This window comes from Dendrobates tinctorius, unplaced genomic scaffold (assembly GCF_039654945.1).
Source record: "Dendrobates tinctorius isolate UK_male_01 unplaced genomic scaffold, ASM3965494v1 ptg000039l, whole genome shotgun sequence".
Taxonomy (NCBI): domain Eukaryota; kingdom Metazoa; phylum Chordata; class Amphibia; order Anura; family Dendrobatidae; genus Dendrobates; species Dendrobates tinctorius.
This window is the reverse complement of record NW_027361707.1, coordinates 54,318,740-54,333,978: the sequence shown is the minus strand read 5'-3', so window position 1 is coordinate 54,333,978 and position 15,239 is coordinate 54,318,740. Positions and strand designations below refer to the sequence as shown.

Genomic DNA, 15,239 nt, shown 5'->3' with positions numbered 1-15,239 from the left:
TTAGGATAATCCCTGCATGTGTTGTGGCTGTCGAATAGCCACGAGACATGTAGGTGTAGGAACGCAAACATTGTCTTCGGCATGCTTGGATCCTATCGGCTTGGTTAGCACACAAGGATAGTCAGATAACACCTTATCAGAGCACGTTCACTCCTCACTAGCCACCCTCCCATACACAGGCATGCTCAGTAGTGATGAGCGAGTATGCTCGTTACTCGAGTTTTCCGAGCATGCTCGGGTGATCTCCGAGTATTTTAGGCGAGCTTGTAGATTATATGTTTGTGTCTACGAAGCTGCATGATTTGTGGCTGCTAGACAGCCTGAATGCATGTGGGAACTTCCAAAAAACAGACATGCCCACACGTATTCATGCTGTCTAGCATCTGCAAATCATGCAGCTGTGGCGACACAAACTAAATCTCCGAGCACTCCCAAAATACTCAGAGAACACCCGAGCATGCTCGGAAAACTCGAGTAATCAGCATACTCGCTCATCACTAACGCTCAGGCGAGTGTGCATATGTTAAGTTCGGGGAGATACCTCCAGGGAATAAAGAATCTTCGTGTGCTCGTCTACACTTTTGGACGGGTGCAAGAACTGCACTTCCATTTACTTTGCCTAGTCTTGTCTGTGAACTGGACCAGACTAGTACACACTCTGAGGTTTACTTTCCATGTTGAATTACTATGAGCCAAAAAACAAAAACTGCTAACTAATTTAGTAACTACCTGCCTTTTCTACCCATTGTTGACCCAGCCGCTCCTGTTGAAGATTCAGCAGCCCCACGTCAGACTGAGAGCAGCTCCTCTTCTTCAGTCGAGGGCATGGAACTGCCAACAACAAGCTGATGGACAGCCGACTTCCAAATGCAAACTTCAGGTGAATGTACCCATAGGCTGAATTATGTGATCATTCTGGACACTTCCATAAGGGTAACACACTATATACATAAATACATTCTGGAAGAGGAGTCTTTAAACGAGAATACCACTAACCGCTAAAGTGCAAGGCCAAGTATATATGATGCCTGTGTGACATCACCTCTGGATAAAGGGGCTAACTGATCAAATATCTAAAATGTCAGCATATAATTAAATTTCTAGATATATAAAAGAATTTTTAAACAGGTAAAACATCCCATACAAAAGGCAGGTGTGGAAAAAAAATGCTATAAAAATAGGAATACTTTAAAAATTAGAAGTGCTCATCATTTATATTCATCAATTGGTAAATGAACGAACAAAAGAGAAACCTAAATCAAAGCCTAAAAGCTTCCAGTCTTCAAGGTACACTTCTACATCGAAACAGGGCAAGGAGGTTGCTCCAAACATCTTGGGGAACTAACCACAGATCTTCTGTGGATGTCGCTTGTGCAACCCTACTGTCTCGTCATGTAAACCCAGAAAGACGCTTCGCATTTTGTTACATGATAAAAAATTATTGATAAACACTTCTATTTTATTTATTTTATTTTTTTTTCAAGTATTCTTTATTTGCAGCATTTTTTCCACACCTGGCTAAAACTTATGCAGAACTTTGGACATTCTGTCCTGCACAAACCTCCAGATGGGCAGTGGATTTGCTGCTGGATGGAGGGATGGCTTACTTACCGTGGAACTGGGAAATAATTGGAGGTGTATCTTCATCCAAATCATCCACCCCCCCAGCTATCGGGTACGGAGGAATGGAGACTCTGGGCATGACCACCCAGCTGTGGTCAGAGTAGAGTGTAGATGTCAAGTTTGGTAAGCCAGAATTGTGCACGATCTGGAAACCGCACATTTTCTCGATCTGTTGCCAACGATAAAGTCGCTCCCGCAGACACGTGGTTAACTCGGAAAGTGCTTTCCTGTGGGATGGAGATTAAATTGTCAATGTAGCAGAGCAATATGGAAATTTAGTAGAGCAGAGTTTGTCATCTAGCACAACTCATCAGGACACCACGGGAATCCAGGTACACGCAAAACATTTAAGCTGCGGGAATTACCAGGAAGCAAAAAGGAAAAATGATGGCTACAGCGTTACCAATGGATGCATTTCATTCATTCAATGACACTCATGGGATAGGTGTTACACGTCTAATAAATGGGGGACTAGCACTGGCTCCACTAGTTACAGAATAGGAGTGCCATGTCTTTGTTGATCCTTAGAACAGGTCTCCAAAAGATCAGAAAAGGGGCTAGTCAGGGAGCAACAGGACCCCCAGACTTATTCTACAGATCATTAAATAGAGATTTGAAGAAAGTGTGGTAGTCCTCAAATCAATAAGGACGGTCACTGTCAGAATGACCAGCACTGTATTAGTTGTCGTGCACTCTTGAAAGTGAAGAGGAAGCCAGGACTGCAGTGGAGGGGAAGTGACGCAAGCGCTGACTGGGCGCTGGGCACCACGTGTCATGCAGCCACACGACCACAATGTAAGTGAATGCAATACCAAATACCGCTGTATGAAGTAGTTTATACAATGAAGGGGCGCTCTCAAACCAACACCAACTTAATAGACAGTGTCAGGTTGGCGCCATTATACGGATTACAACGATACCTTGGTTGATGAAATCCGTCTTGTGGTTCTTGGGGAATCTTTATTTTTAGATAATGACATGCGCGTGCTCCGGGGCGGAACTGTGGGCGGGGCTGTAAGGGGCCTGGGGTTGGGTCTTTTTTGGTGCTCTGGCCTCACCATCATCACTGTGGCTTAAATGATAGGTCACTGAACTGCCGCTGCCCTGCCTCCTATTTCAAATACTGTACTTGCACAGTTAATATTGTAGTCTTTAAAAAAAAAAAAAAAATTGAACTACATGAAAATGGCACCTGCGCAGCAGTATCTATCGCTTGCCAATAGATGTTAATGCGTCATTTTAATTTTTTTTTTTTGTTCCAACAAAATGGCGCCAACAGCGCATGTACAGTAGGATCTATTGGCAAGTGATCGATGCCTCTGCACAGGTGCTGCCGCCATTTTGTCGTAGTTACAGTTCTTTTGGTTGTAAAGACCACAATTTTAAATGCATAAGGGAAGTATTTAAATTAAGAGGCAGGTCAATGAAGGTTCAGTGAGCTGTTATAAGCCCATAAAGATGTATACGTAAGCAGAGCACCACATAAAGGCCCCCCACAGGCCGCACCGGAGCACGAGAATCTCTAACTGAAAACTACAAAGATTAAACAAGAACCACAAGACTGATTTAATCAACCAAGGTATCATTGTAATCAGTATAACAGCGCAAATCTGACACTGTCTGTAGTTTGTTGTGCATAATCCTGCTGACAGGATCACTTTAAAAAAAAGCAACATTCAGAAAATGACCTATCGTTTAGATCAGATTTTTTGTGTTAAACGTGTGCTTTCATTTTTTGGGGGCATTTTATTTTTCAATATCATAATCTGTATTAAAAATGTTAAAAAAAATAGAGATATTGCAATTTTCCCACTGGTCACATGTACCAAAATGAGTAGGCGCTGACCAAATCTTTTGTATGGAAGCATCTAATGGGCGTGTGCTAAGGTGATTGTAAAGGGAGCTGGAGGGATGATTGCTGGTTCCTGTGGAATCAGCTGTGTATATAGGTGTTACCAGTCATTGTAATCCTGCATTGTCCCTGCTGAAAATTCTTCCTGAAAAGGGCAAAAAAAATTGACTCAGAAAAGCCCTGAATGAATGGAGCACAGGTCAGATATTCCAACCTGATGCTCCATCTTATAACGAGGGTAAAAACTCCTTGTCTGCTGATCAATACGGACGCCAGCGATCAGGCCAACAACGATCAGCAGGGATTACCTGTTATATGGACAGGTGATAATTTGTGTTATCTGGACAACCCTTTTAATGGTTAAACATAACCCAGGTAGAGGTTCACATTAACCATCACCATGACTGAACTTACTTTGCCTCAAGAATTTTATGGTCCACCTCATCCAGCGACGAGCTGTGCGCAACGTGTAATGTTCCAAAAACTGTGCTCCTCTTCTTCTTTATTTTCTCTGCCTAGAAAAAAAACAAACAAAACAGATGACCGCTAATAAAGAAACAAAGAGATGGAGTATTCAGGAGCCACAAAGAAACATTTTAGACTACAGCCTAAAAACATTTGGGTTGATCCATCAAGATTAGCATGGTGAAAGCTCACATGACGCCAATTCCTATCAGAGTACACAATGCCAAACTAATTAAGAGCGGAGCGCCACTTCATGAATTCAGCGTCTCTAGTAAGTGACATGTACCTGTGTGCGCTGCGCCAGAAATGCTACCCCAGTCAGAGACAGTAGTGGCATTTCTGGGGTAAAAAAACATCAGCAGATTTGATTAATCTGCTATGTACATGGCAGACCAAAAGGCAGAAACAGTGCTAAGCCGCTTCTGTCTTCTCAATGTCCCTGCCTTCCTGCTACAATGACACTCTGCTGAAATCAAATGCCATCCGATGATGATGCATGTAAATAATGAAGCCCCCATAACAACTCGTGATTGTCATGGGGCAAAGGCAGAAGAACACATTGTGCCAGTTATGACAAGTCCTCCTACAGCTACATAGAAGTCCCTGTGTGGGAATGTGCAGAGGCACAGACTTATCCAATAAGTGATAACAGGTCCACCCTCCGAGCTCTTACCTCATCTTTAGCTATCGCCAGCTGCATTTCCGCGTTCTGCTTCTTGATGTTATAGTACTGCACTTCCACCTCATGTGTTAACTGCAGCCATTTCTGGAGCGTATCGGGCACCGACCAATTACTCCTCAGTTCAAACTCCTTTTCGGCTTTCTTTAGGGCCATGCGAACCTGCAAATACCAAGTATTTACCTCCACGTTATACAGTGAGCCTCAGCAGTAATCTCATCCTGTCCTACCCAGAAGAAGCTCGTTTATTATGCATTTAGGCCCATTAGAGATACCAGCTCCTAGAAGGATCAGGTCCCACCAACATCATACTCTGAAAGGCCAGAAAATATATTTTCCCACTGATGTAAGGCTCTGGTCTACAGTGAATTAATTTTAGAAAGATTTTACTGGAGTAGAACACCACAAAAACCAAACTAACCGCTATGGTATTTGTGGACACAACTAGTCCTCATTGCCATAGACTTACAGATAAGGCCTGTTTCACACATCCGTTTGTGTCCATCAGTCAAAATACGCCGTTTTGCAAAAAAAAAAAAAACGGATCCGCCATTTTTCTTGGCGGATCCGTTTTTTTCCCATTGAGTTGCATTACCGGCAAATCTTGACGGATGGCCATCCGTTGGATCCGTTTTTTTGCGGATCCGCCAAAATTTTGACGTCCGCCGACATGCCCGAACGGACCATGCAACGTTTTTTCGGGCGGCCGGACCCGCATTTCTCACTGCGCATGCCCTAAAGACTTCACTCAGCCGCAAATTTAACCCTAAACTCTGTTCTGGCGGCTGCAAAATTCTCTCTCTCTCTCTCTCTCTCTCTCTCTCTCTCTAGGCAGCGGTTCCTTTAAAATTCTTCCTTTGACGGAGCCGTTAAAATAACAGTCCGGTGCCAAACGTTGTGGTCAGTACAGGAACGGATCCGTTATCCACCATTTTAGCGGATTTTGACTGACCAAAAAAACTGATGTGTGAAACAGGCCTTAGCGAGGTCCTGCAGATGGAGAACCAATCTGTAGAGATCCTCTGCTCAGAAGTGCATATTGGGAAAACCTCCTCTGGTACCAGTTGGGTATAAAGATCAGGCGGTCTAGGTTTAAAAAAAAAAAGATATTGAAAAACTGGAGCAGGTGCAGAGAAGAGCTACCAGGATGGTGAGCAGACTGCAAAGTACAGTGGGTACGGAAAGTATTCAGACCACTTTAAATCTTTCACTTTCTTTCATTGCAGCCATTTGGTAAATTCAGAAAAGTTCATTTTTTTCTCTTTAATGTACACTCTGCAACTTCAGACTCTTTGCTCAGACACTCATTTAAGTCACATGCTATCCATTTCCTTGTGATCTTCTTGAGATGGTTCTACTTCTTCATTGGAGTCCAGCTGTGTTTAATTAACTTAATAGGACTTGATTTGTAAAGGCACACACCTGTCTATATAAAACCTCACAGCGCATGTCAGACCAACTGAGAATCATGAGGTCAAAGGAACTGGCCAAGGAGCTCAGAGACAGAATTGTGGCAAGGCACAGATCTGGCCAAGGTTACAAAAGAATTTCTATAGTACTCAAGGTTTTAGAGCACAGTGGCCTCCATAATCCTTAAATGGAAGAAGTTTGGTATCACCAGAAGTCTTCCTAGACCTGGTCGTCCAGCCAAACGGAGCAATCGTGGGAGAAGAGCCTTGGTGAGAGAGGTAAAGAAGAATAAATAAATAAGAAGAACCCCAAGATCACTGTGGCTGAGCTCCAGGGACAGGATGACTGGTTGCAATTGAAGGAAACATGAATGCGGCCAAGTACAGAGATATCCTGGATGAAAACCTCTTCCAGAGTTCTCTGGACCTCAGACTTGGCTGAAGGTTCACCTTCCAACAAGACAATGACCCTAAGCACACAGCTAAAATAACAAAGGAGTGGCTTCAGAACAACTCTGTGACCATTCTTGACTGGCCCAGCCAGAGCCCTAACCTAAACCCAATTGAGCATCTCAGGAAAGACCTGAAAATGGCTGTTCACCAACGTTCACCATCCAACCTGACGGAACTGGAGAGGATCTGCAAGGAAGAATGGCAGAGGATCCCCAAATCCAGGTGTGAAAAACTTGTTGTATCATTCCCAAGAAGACTCATGGCTGTACTAGCTCAAAAGGGGGCTTCTACTCAACACTGAGCAAAGGGACTGAATACTTATGACCATGTGATATTTCAGTTTTCTTTAATAAATTTCTGGGGGGTTTTTTCAGTCAACATGGGGTGCAGAGTCTACATTAATGAGAAAAAAAATGAACTTTTTTGAATTTACCAAATGGCTGCAATGAAACAGAATAAAACTTTAAAGAGGCCTGAATACTTTCCATACCCACTGTATGTATTACGAGGAATGGTTGGCTAGCAAAAAAGAAGGCTAAGAGGAGACATAACTGTCCACAAATGTCTCGAGGGCTGTCACAGTGTAGAAGGATCATCCTTATTGTCATTTGCACATGGAAACATGAGAAGGCAATGGAAAGAGACTGAATGGAAAGAGACTGAATGGAAAGAGACTGAATGGAAAGAGACTGAATGGAAAGAGACTGAATGGAAAGAGACTGAATGGAAAGAGACTGAATGGGAGAAGATACAGAATAGATATCATAAAAGACTTTTTGACAGTGATCAATGAGTGGAACAGGCTGCTTACAAGAGGTGGCGAGTTCTCCTTCAATGGAAGTCTTCAAACAGAGGCTGGACAGACATCTGTTTGAGATGGTTTAGTGACTCCTGCATTGGGCAGGGGATGGACACGACCTTGAAGGTCCCTTCCAACTGTAACATGCTATGATATGTGGTGACCACTTTTTAAGACGCTTTCCAGTATCAATATGATATTCCAAAACTGGGATTCCCACTGATCCCCTGCCATGGAGGAGGGGGGTACGTGTGTGTGGCCGCTCTATATATTACGGATGGATCCTATTGTGGAAGTGTATATACCTGCACCAGCTCCTCTTCAGCATACTTCAGTCTGCTGAGCTCACATTCTGCTCCTTCCCTTAGTTCTCGGAGACGCTGAGCTTCTCGCTTTGCATCGCTGATCTCGTCCATTAACTTGCGCTCCAGATTTTGTTTTTCTACAGCTACAGTCCGGTTCTCCTCCTGAGCTTTGTCTAACCTTATAGAGAATGAACAAATGTAAAGTAATAATTACACTTTCCGATGCTCTTGATATGAATAGAGTTAACACCACAAAAAACCCTCCAGTCCTGCAGAAATCTCTACTGCCAACGCTCACAGAAGGCAAAAGTAATGTGCTAGGTTAATAAGCGGTAAAGCAAAAAAGGACAGAAAATAAGAAAACATTCAGAAATCTGCATATTGGAATTAGGACAACTCCTGAGTACTTTACCGCCATAAGGAGTCCCTGCAAGAGCCCGATAGTGTACATGGTGTACTGCAGTGTCACAAAGCAGAATGCTGCAAATCCTACCCCTGCCTCCAGACTGTGCAGCCGTAAAGTGTATCACCCGGAAAATGAATATCCAGGAGTTTAATAGATTTAGCCATCTATGCAAGATAAATTACCAAAATGTGTAACCCTAAGAAATAATGTGCCCCCAAAAGGCACTCAATATAAAACCAAAGAAAAAGCATGCCAGCACAGAAACAACCTAATCAATATATGAAAACATCAAAAAGTATAAAATTAAGAACAATGGTCCAAAAAAAAAAGTCCCAAGAATACAGACAAAAGTGAAAATGAATGGGTGACCTGGTGTGGGAAACCCCCACAAGAATAATATATGTACACATTGAAGGGTCAGTGCATTAACCCCTTAACGACCGCCGATACGCCTTTTAACAGCGGTAATTAAGGGTACTTAAACCACAGCGCCGTTAATTCACGGCGCTGTGATTTAAGTGAATAGCGCCCCCCAGTGTCGGATTTTCTCTGGGGTCTCGGCTGCCAGGGGTAGCCGAGACCCCAGAGAACATGAATCGGTCAGTTTTTACCAACCCCCGCTTTTGCGATCGCCGTTATTAACCCTATAACGGCGACCGCAAAAAAAAACAAAACGCGATTTTACATTTAATTTCTCTTTCCTCTGATGTGATCGCACATCAGAGGATAGAGAAATAGGGTCCCCGATCCCCCTGGTCCCCTCCCGGTACCTCTCCCTTGTCCTCCGTCCCCTCCCGGTGGTCCCGCGCCCGCCGGCGTCATCCGATGGGCGCCGCCATCTTGAAAATGGCGGGCGCATGCGCAGTGCGCCCGCCGGGAATCTGCTGGCTCCGGCTGGCAGATTCCATTCATTATTTTGATCACTATGATAAACGATCATAGTGATCAAAATAATAAAAATAGTACATAACCCCCCGTTTATCACCCCCTTATATAGGCACACATAATGAAATAAAAAAAATATTTTTTTTTTCAGTTTTCCATAAGGGCTAGGGCTAGGCTAGGGTTAGGGCTAGGCTAGGGTTAGGGCTAGGCTAGGGTTAGGGCTAGGCTAGGGTTAGGGCTAGGCTAGGGTTAGGGCTAGGCTAGGGTTAGGGCTAGGCTAGGGTTAGGGCTAGGCTAGGGTTAGGGCTAGGCTAGGGTTAGGGCTAGGCTAGGGTTAGGGCTAGGCTAGGGTTAGGGCTAGGCTAGGGTTAGGGCTAGGCTAGGGTTAGGGCTAGGGCTAGGCTAGGGTTAGGGCTAGGCTAGGGTTAGGGCTAGGCTAGGGTTAGGGCTAGGCTAGGGTTAGGGCTAGGCTAGGGTTAGGGCTAGGCTAGGGTTAGGGCTAGGCTAGGGTTAGGGCTAGGCTAGGGTTAGGGCTAGGCTAGGGTTAGGGCTAGGCTAGGGTTAGGGCTAGGCTAGGGCTAGGGTTAGGGCTAGGCTAGGGTTAGGGCTAGGCTAGGGTTAGGGTTAGGCTAGGGTTAGGCTAGGGTTAGGCTAAGATTTGGGTTGGGTTAGGGTTAGGCTAGGGTTAGGCTAAGATTTGGGTTGGGTTAGGGTTAGGCTAGGCTAAGATTTGGGTTGGGTTAGGGTTAGGCTAGGGTTAGGCTAGGGTTAGGGTTAGGCTAGGGTTAGGCTAGGGTTAGGGCTAGGCTAGGGTTAGGGCTGGGCTAGGGTTAAGGGTTAGGGTTGGGCTAGGGTTGGGCTAGGGTTAAGGGTTAGGGTTGGGCTAGGGTTAAGGGCTAGGGTTGGGCTAGGGCGAACTAGGATTAGGGTTAGAATTAGGATTAGGGATTAGGGTTGGGATTAGGGTTAGGGGTGTGTTGGGGTTAGGGTTGGAGCAAGAATTGAGGGGTTTCCACTATTTACCAACTTTGGGGGTCTAAAAATTGGGGTCTAAAAAATCACTTTTGTGGAAATAAAAAAGACTTTATTTTCACGGCTCTGCGTTTATAAACTTCTGTGACGCGCTTGGGGGTTCAAAGTGCTCACCACACATCTAGATAAGTTCCTTAGGGGGTCTAATTTCCAAAATGGGGTCATTTGTGGGTGTTTCCACTGTTTAGGCCAATCAGGGGCTCTGCAAACGCAACATGATGCCCGCAGACCATTCCATCAAAGTCTGCATTCCAAAACGGCACTCCTTCCCTTCCGAGCTCTCCCATGCGCTCAAACAGTGGTTCCCCCCCCCACATATGGGGTATCAGTGTACTCAGGACAAATCGCATAATAACTGTGGGGGTATGATTTCTCCTGTTACCCTTGTAAAAATAAAAATTTGGGCGTGAAAAGATCATTTTTGTGGAAAAAAAATGGATTTCTTATTTTCACGGCTCTACGTTATAAACTTCTGTGAAGCACTTGAAGGTTCAAAGTGCTCACCACACATCTAGATAAGTTCCTTCATGGGTCTAGTTTCCAAAATGGAGTCACTTGTTGGGGGTTTCCACTGTTTAGGCCCATCAGGGGCTCTGCAAACGCAACATGATGCCCGCAGACCATTCCATCAAAGTCTGCATTCCAAAATGGCACTCCTTCCCTTCCGAGCTCTCCCATGCGCCCAAACAGTGGTTCCTCCCCACATATGGGGTATCAGCGTACTCAGGACAAATCGCATAATAACTGTGGGGGTATGATTTCTCCTGTTACCCTTGTAAAAATAAAAATTTGGGGGTGAAAAGATCATTTTTGTGGAAAAAAAAAAATGGATTTCTTATTTTCACGGCTCTACGTTATAAACTTCTGTGAAGCACTTGAAGGTTCAAAGTGCTCACCACACATCTAGATAAGTTCCTTAATGGGTCTAGTTTCCAAAATGGGGTCACTTGTTGGAGTTTTCCACTGTTTAGGCACATTAAGGGCTCTCCGAACGCAACATGGCATCCGATCTTAATTCCAGCCAATTCTGCGTTGAAAAAGTCAAACGGTGCTCCATCCCTTGCGAGCTCTGCCGTGTGCTGAAAAAGGGGTTTACCCCCACATATGGGGTTCGGCGTATTCAGGAGAAATTGTACAACAAATTTTGTGGTTGATTTTCCCTTTCAACACTTGTGAAAATAAAAAAAATTGGTTCTGAAGTAATTTTTTTCCAAAAAAAAGTTGAATGTTAATTTTTTCCATCCACATTGCTTTCGTTCCTGTGAAGCACTTAAAGGGTTAATAAACTTCTTGAATGTGGTTTTGAGCACCTTGAGGGGTCTAGTTTTTAGAATGGTGCCACTTTTGGGTATTTTCTGTCATGTACACCCCTCAAAATGACTTTAAATATGATGTGGTCCCTAAAAAAAATGGCTTTGTAAATTTTGATGTAAAAATGAGAAATCGCTGGTCAACTTTTAACCCTTATAACTTCCTAACAAAAAAAAATTTTGCTTCCAAAATTGTGCTGATGTAAAGTAGACATGTGGAAAATGTTATTTATTAAGAAATTTATGTGACATCTCTCTGATTTAAGGGCATAAAAATTTAAAGTTTTAAAATTGCAAAATTTTAAAATTTTTTGCCATATTTCTGTTTTTTTCATAAATAAACACAAGACTTATCGAAGAAATTTTACCACTAACATGAAGTACAATATGTCATGAAAAAAACAATCTCAGAATCAGCAGGATCCATTAAAGCGTTCCAGAGTTATAACCTCATAAAGGGACAGTGGTCAGAATTGTAAAAATTGGCCTGGTCAATAAGCTGCAAACTGGCTCTGTCGCTAAGGGGTTAAAACAAAAAAACAATCGTAGTGCAGGACGCCATACACACCACCGTTCGGAGCACATGTACTTAATTTTCATGTGAATGTAGAGTGGCGGATGCTGGACTAATAATTTGAATAAGGATGGAATATTTTTTATTTTTTTTTTTCAGTACAATTTCACTTTTTTAAAAACTTTCAAGGAGGAAGCTGAAAAAAGATGAACGACTGAAAATGAGAAAAATCATGTTATTTTCTTTGGATCTCAGAAAGGCCAGGTCCAGATGAGCACATTTGCAGTCAGTGTGCCATTCATGTGTGCTACAGATGGCACACTGATCAATGCTGGTCAAGGAAAAAGCCCAAAGACAAAAAATTCTGCATGTGCCATTGTTGTTGGCGTTACACATGTAATGGCAGCCTGCTCTGGCCCCGGCACGTACATTCGCCTGACATGTGTCCTTACCTTTCCTGTAGCTCCAGCAGGCTCAGTTCAGCTTTCTGCAGCCCTTCCAAATCTTTCATCATCTGTGCTATATGCTCCTTGGAGGTTTTGTTCTGCGTATAGGCAAACCAGCAGCCGCCAACGCCAATCACTATCGAAATGGTCAGGACAAAATCCTTCACCCAGTTGTGAGGGGGGCCTGAAAAACAAGGATCTCCGTAAGTCACGACATCGAAAATGCTCACTGCCCAGCCATTAGCAGCGGAGTCTCAATACTCACGTGTTAACGGTCCGAACAGGACCACATCCAACGCCTTCAGGTGAAGCTTCTGTCTGTGGCTTCGATCGATGATCTTCAGTTGCGAGATCATAAATAGCGGCTCGTTCACAGCTATTCTGTTGGCAAAGCAAAAAGTAAAACTTTTCATTTACATTAGAATTCATAAGAAGAATAAATAAGATGTAGTAATCCTGCCCATCACACCACAAAAGCAAAATACATTGCGGCTGTGATACTGAGCGAAAATGTCAGCTCCATCTCTCTCTGCAGACGTGGCCTGAGACTGATGCAAGAGGCTACATAAAGCAGCACCCAACAAGTGAGTAGAGGGTGCGAGAACATGGAGACGAAGTACTGTACATTTAGGTGAAGGGTGGGTAGTCCTGTTGTGAGGACACTGCTGGACAGGAGATTCTCCATGACTCAAGATATGCTCAAATAGTGTTCAAACAAAGCACAGAAGCCTGGTGCTCCCGCAGAGTGGCCGACCAGTTCAGAGCACCTTCTCAAGCCTTTCCAAAGAGGTGGGAAGGTGTGCTGAACTGGTCGGCCACTGCAAGGGTGCAGCGAGCAACTGTGGTCGATTTGAACATTCATTTTGTGTTTTCGGATTTCCTTTGGCTACGTTCACATGTCCAATACTTAGTTATTTACAGTTTGGAATCCATTTTAGAATGATAAAAAACTTTAAAAATATAAATGTTCCAGTGCAGGATCTATCCGACTAAATGAAGATGAAAATGTCCTAAAACGTCTGTTTGCCTCCTTTCCAGCAGTCACCTTCATAACTATCTTGTCCTATCCCCTAAAAAAAGAATAGCAACTGGATCCAGTTTTTTTTTTTTTACTTTTACATTGAAGTCTATGGGAAACGAATAAAAACAGATAGTCATCTGTGAAGAGATCACTTTTTTTAATACTGGAGATACCAGAGACATGTCTAGTAACAAAGGATCATTACTAACGGAGAGAAGACAGATGGAAAACAAAAGTGTGCATATACGTTTTTTGCTTTAAATGGATCTAATTTTTATATTTTAAGTACGGGATCAGGTACAAAATGATAACAAGACGTGAAAACAGCCTGCCTCGGACTCTTACATTGAAGGTCTTTCTTTAGGATAGCGCATTAATATTTGATCGGTGGCGGTGCAACACCCGCTAGCCCTGCGAACCAGTTTCCGATGCCGGATAAAAGCGTTGCATATCCGTACTTCGAATCAATAGGGAGCAGATGTGCAGTACCCGGCCACTGACCCTGTACAGATGACAGAGCTGTGCAGCTCCACACCTGAGCCATTCTGGCCACTTCCAGCATCAAGGAACTAGAGAGGCCATCAATGGAAAATTCCCAGACAACCTCTTCAAAACAGAAAGCTTTTCAGAAAAATTCCCAGAATAGTAGTCCTCAAAGCTTGCGCATTATCTATCTGTTCATGGGTTCAGGAAACAATGAGGCCACTCAACTATGGTACAACCAATGTGTTTACCCCCTAAGTGACTACACAGAGCATGATGGACCTGAGGGCTCACAATCACCTCTTCATGTAGTCACCTGAGGGCCAAGTTGGTCACCTGGCCTGGAACGTTTTGTTTGCCATCTGTCAAACAGCTACACTGAGCAGCACAAGATTGGTGAATTCGAAGAAAGTACTCCCTTCTCCTATAGTGTGGCAGGGGTAAAGTACACATTTGGTGGATGAAGGAGAAGTAATGATTTGATGTCACGTTCTAAGGTTTGAGATGAAGACTGTTCATTCCAGAACAGAATGTGATGCAGTTATAGATAATTACTTTCACCATAATGTGCTTCACCGTAAAATCAACAATTTAGGATAAGGGAGAACGTCAGGGGGATCAACTCCATATTATTCACGAAATTAGATACAGTATAGAGGTGTCCATATTTTAGGCCAGGATGTGAGGGGCCTTCAGTTGAGCTCTTTTGTCAAGCCATTATATTACTTGGCTGTATTGCATGACTTTCACCAACATCCCTAACTAGTAAAGAAGAAACATGTTCGCCAGTGATGTGCGAACGTGGTCCGATAAGGCGTTACCCGAGCATGCTCGTGTGCTAACCGAGTGTCTTAAGCGTTCTCAAAAAATATTTTTGATTCCCGGCCGCTGCATGTCTCGAGGCTGCTAAGCAATTCTTGCATGTGTTATGGCTGTCAAACAGCTGCGAGACATGCAGCCAAGGGGACACAAACATATTTTTCGAGAATGCCAAAGACAGTCGGATAGCACCCGAGCATGTTCGCTCATCACTAATGTTAACTTAACATCCTCTAAATTTTTGCAAATGTGTCAAGACTTTTCCACAAGATGGGAAAAAACATGAGGTCATAGTAACCAACGATTTTACAGCGACACTCGCAAGGTCTGTAATTGCCATGGAGCACTATCGGCAGGCACCTCCCGCATATGTCCCCCTTGCTTTTTATTTCAGGTAACACGTTTAATAATAGGAATAACAGATTTTAATTACATAGCGGCAATGTATTCCGTAGCACATGTACAAACAAAAAAACATTACAGAGTAAGACTATGTGCACATGTTCAGGCTTTGCAGCAGAAGATTACAGCCAGTATCTGTATATGTTCTGCTAAAAAGTGCTACTAGGTGCATGGAGAAAGTGGAAACAGATGATAAAAAGGACCAAATTCTCAGAAAAAAAGAAAAAGGGAGAACGGAGAACCATTAGTGAGTGGATGTCATAGGCCATTCCTGTATTTTTTGTGGTAGTGCATTCCAGAGAACAGGTGCAGCAAATGAAAAGCCTTGGAGACAGC

General features: G+C 43.5%; 1 protein-coding gene across 1 annotated transcript in view; it reads right to left on the bottom strand.

Moving 5' to 3' along the window:
* Positions 1-15,239, bottom strand: part of STIM2 (stromal interaction molecule 2) — a 101,732-nt gene that overhangs the window by 16,102 nt on the left and 70,391 nt on the right. The window contains exons 5-10 of the mRNA XM_073574715.1: positions 12,444-12,559; positions 12,185-12,362; positions 7,586-7,763; positions 4,614-4,781; positions 3,890-3,990; positions 1,612-1,850 (exon numbers count right to left, since the gene is read on the bottom strand). Of these exons, the coding sequence (XP_073430816.1) occupies positions 1,612-1,850; positions 3,890-3,990; positions 4,614-4,781; positions 7,586-7,763; positions 12,185-12,362; positions 12,444-12,559 (980 nt within the window). The remainder of the gene's footprint in view (positions 1-1,611; positions 1,851-3,889; positions 3,991-4,613; positions 4,782-7,585; positions 7,764-12,184; positions 12,363-12,443; positions 12,560-15,239) is intronic.